Source organism: Uloborus diversus, chromosome 7, assembly GCF_026930045.1.
Source record: "Uloborus diversus isolate 005 chromosome 7, Udiv.v.3.1, whole genome shotgun sequence".
NCBI classification, from domain to species: Eukaryota; Metazoa; Arthropoda; class Arachnida; order Araneae; family Uloboridae; genus Uloborus; species Uloborus diversus.
The window spans coordinates 19,698,181-19,702,088 of NC_072737.1; the positions used below are offsets into that span (position 1 = coordinate 19,698,181).

A 3,908-nucleotide genomic window follows, 5' to 3' on the forward strand; every position below is an offset into this window, starting at 1 on the left:
TTAATGTTTGCGTTTTGAACGTTTCAATTTCGAAAAACGGGCGTGGGGAGGGAGTCGCACCCGAGCGCATAATATTACGAAAGACAGTTAGAATGCATTTCTAAGATTAAAATAAAGAAAAATTTCCTGGGATATGGACCCTCAAATTTCTCCTCACTCTAACATCATCAAAAAGATCGTCTAAAACTGTACTCTTAGAGCTACAAGTTCGAAAAATAGACAGGTGAGCGACACCGAACCTCTTCAATCCTAACATTACCAAAGATCGTCTAAAATTCGTTTTCAAAACTAAAAATTTCGAACAATTTACGGGGGAGAAACCCCCGGACCCCCTTTACTTCGGAGTTAATACTATGCTTAAGGTTTGTTCATATCGGCTTCCTTTTAAATCAGAAATCCTATACAGCCGCCGCAGAACAAAGAGTACTTACAGAAATACCACTTTGAGGCGACGATTTTCCATACATTTGTTGAGAAAAAAAAGGCTGTAACCTTCTCAATAATTTTTGCTCTTATGATAAACTTATGTCGCCTAGTAAAAATTCTTTAAAAAATGTTCTGCTGTGAGCAATAAGATGCTTTACTGTGTGTCTGTAAATTCATCGGTTGACCGATAAGATAACTTTATTGCATAACTGTCCAGGACCTTCTAAGGCGCTAACAGCTGCCTGTAATAATAGTCTGTAGGGGGACAATGAACGTAACAAAATACCAAGTGGAATTCCCGTGACAAAAAAATTTCTCAACAAAATTTTGAAAGAAAATGCAACCCTTGAATATTAAACCTTTAAATATTATTTAGGAACATCCACGGTTCTTTATTATAATTTACCTAACTAAAGGCAGCTAAAATTTTTCGAGACATTCTGACAAATAAAGAAAAAAATCAAGCAAAAAAAGTATTCAGTACATTGTAAAAAACCTATGACAAATTTTAATTTAATACAATGAATGAATAGCTAGATAATAATGGAGGTTTCATAGGGGGCGCTGAAGCATGTTTTAAATAGAAAAAGAGTTAAAATGCAGTAAGGGAGATTTAAAACATTGTAACGTAATGAATACTAAGTGTTTGAATGTATAAAACGAAAGTAAAATAAAACTTTGTTAAGATATTCTAGCTGGAGGATATTTAAAGTAAAATAAAGTTGGAAGAAGATCTGGTGTCCCTGAAAAGTACCACATCAGTCCAAAATGTTAAAAAATATTTTGACGAATCTCAATCTCTTTATTTTCAAACAAATTCAAACACCAGGTTGGAAATTGAAAATTTCACTATGAAAAAAAACCAAAGAACTAAAATGATCTCGGAAAAGATATACTGGGAGGAGGTTTTCCCATAACATTTGTATGAATAATTTAATAAAAAGATAGGGACTTAGCAAAGAATGCGGAAGGGAGAGACATCCTCTAGCCTCACCCTTCATTTTACACCTCCAAGGTAGATTAGAAACGTGCTTAAAACTTTTATTTTGAAAGAGTGCAGGGGAAGTTTCTAAATGGGAACCCAGTCCCATCTCATATCGCCTATCGTTATCAAAGATGGCCTACAATTCGTATTTAGGACTTCAAATTCGAAAAGCTTCCAGGAGAGTGATCACCTAAATCCCTGCAGAAGTTCCTCCACCCCATCTTTAAGGATCATTTAAAATTTCGTTTTTAGGACTACAATTAAGAAATTTTTCAGAGGTCATCGAATCTCTCCTCCCTCTTGTATCACCAAAGGTGGTGTGAAATTTCTTTTTTAGGGCTTCAATCCCGAAAAGATTTCTGAGAAAAGTCCCTGAACCCTTGGTAACATCAGCGAATATCATCTACGACTGCGTTTTAGAATTCAAATTTCGAAAAATTACGGAATGAAAGTCCCCGAACAGCTTCACCCACTAACATTACCGAAGATCGACAAAAACTGCGTTTTAAAAGCTAACTTAGAAAATTTTTTGTTCCCAACACGCTCGTCAGCATCACTAAAGGTCCTCTCAAATTTCGTTTTATGGGTTTCAATTCCAAAATATGTCCCGAAAATTCCTCCCCCTCACGTCATTGAAAGTCGATGAAATAACGTTTTTTAAGCTTCAGTTTCCCAGAATTGTCAGTCCCCTTTACGTTATCAATGAAAACCTACAATCCCTTTCTTTAGATTTCAATTACCAAAAAATTCCTGGAGAGCACCTTCGAGCCTCTTCTCTCCCAAACATTACCTAAGATCACCTAGAATGCATTTTTAAGACAACTAATTGAAAAAAATTCCCGGAGGGGAGGGGGGGACACCGGATCTTTGCTCTCATTAATATTGTCAAAGATGATTTAAAGACGTTCATCAAAATTATACGTTCTCTTTTCACGCGGTTCCTCATCAATCGTTATTGCACATAAGACCTTCAGATACTGACTTTAGGGGAGGGGGCAATTTATAGGTAGCAAACTTTTTGAAGAACTTCAATTTAAAAAAACATAGCCCTCCCCCCAAAGATCGTCAATTGTCACCTAAATTGGCGCTTTGGGAACTTCAATTGAGAAATTTCTCCCAGAAAGAATTCCTGAACGCCCTTCTTCCCCCTAGTGTTACAAAACAATGCTTACGCATACGTTTTAGAACTCTGATTTTGAAAAAGTTTTGGAGAAATTCTCCAAATACCCCCTCCCGCAAACATCGCCCAAGATCATTTAAAAAGTCTAACAATGCGTTTTTGAAGCTGTAATTTTGAAAACTTTCCGGGGAGTACCCCCGAACCCCCTCCCACCCATCATTAGCTAGAATATTAATTTTTACTATGCAGGTGTTCGTATTATTGATTCTTTTTCTCCACATTCGTAAACGCAGTTCTCCTAATTTGAATACTCAAATTCTAATGGTGACTCCCTACTAAAACTAGAAGATGTATCCGCTAAATCTTTTATATCTGAAAAAAAAAAACTTAAGGACGGTGGGAGCGTCTCCTCTTCAAGGAGCAAGTCTTAAAGGGACCGGCTGGTCTGTAAATGCCAGGGCCGGTTCATGTTGCCCCATCCGCCACTGTACCGCTGGGTGAAAAGTGTGTTTCTTTGAGGTTTTTTGTGCTTCCAAAGCTCCAGGTATGCCAGTTTCGTTTCTTGGGTCAAAGGTCGAATACTTTCTATTATACCTGATACATCGTCGCCTCAGAATAACAGTAGGATATCTTAGTGTTATTACTGGGATTAGATGTTTTACTGTTGCTCTGAGGCGACGACATACAGATTCCTCTCACCAAGGTTCCGCTTCGTGTACCATTTTGAAATTGACACTCGTAAATGGCTAACAGAAATAAAGATTTCGGTATTAAACTGTCCTAGTAAAATCTCTTGGTTTTGTGGCGTTATCTAAATAAGAAGGTTCTGAACCTAGTTTCCACCTACAAAATTGAACTCTTTGAAAAGTGCACAGAACAGTATCAGTCGGGATGGAATGGAAGTAAGCAGCGAATGGAATCAATGCCTGAAAGGATATGAGCTGGTATTCTAAGCAAAAGGTGCTGCTACAAGGTATTGGTATTTTTATTTATTTATTTTTTGGTAATCTAATTTTTTGATTCAATGTAAAAAATCGTCACGATGAATATTGAATTATTCAGTTTAAGATTAATTTGAATTAATGTTCATAACTTACTATATGAAATACTAAATAAGTATACTCTTTAAAGCTTATGAAAGGTTACACGTCCTTTTAAATTCCGATCCTAAACGTATATTTTGTTGCATTAAACTTTTCTGCAAAAAGTGAAAATGCGTATTCTATTATTTTCAATTTTGGTTGAAGACAAAAATCAAGTAGCAATGCTTTTATCTTACGTTTACATGCACGCATTTTCCTGGTTCATTGCTATTTTGTGCGGTATTTCTCATTGACTCAGAACCAGAATTCGAGTTGGAATGGGTTCTTTCGAATG

At 36.4% G+C, this 3,908-nt stretch overlaps 1 protein-coding gene across 1 annotated transcript in view; it reads right to left on the reverse strand.

Moving 5' to 3' along the window:
• The window catches only part of LOC129226318 (coiled-coil domain-containing protein 66-like), a 53,947-nt gene extending 50,813 nt beyond the window's left edge, over nucleotides 1–3,134 (reverse strand). The window contains exon 1 of the mRNA XM_054860919.1: nucleotides 3,126–3,134. Within this exon, the coding sequence (XP_054716894.1) occupies nucleotides 3,126–3,134 (9 nt within the window). The remainder of the gene's footprint in view (nucleotides 1–3,125) is intronic.
• Between the last annotated feature and the right edge of the window lie 774 nt (nucleotides 3,135–3,908).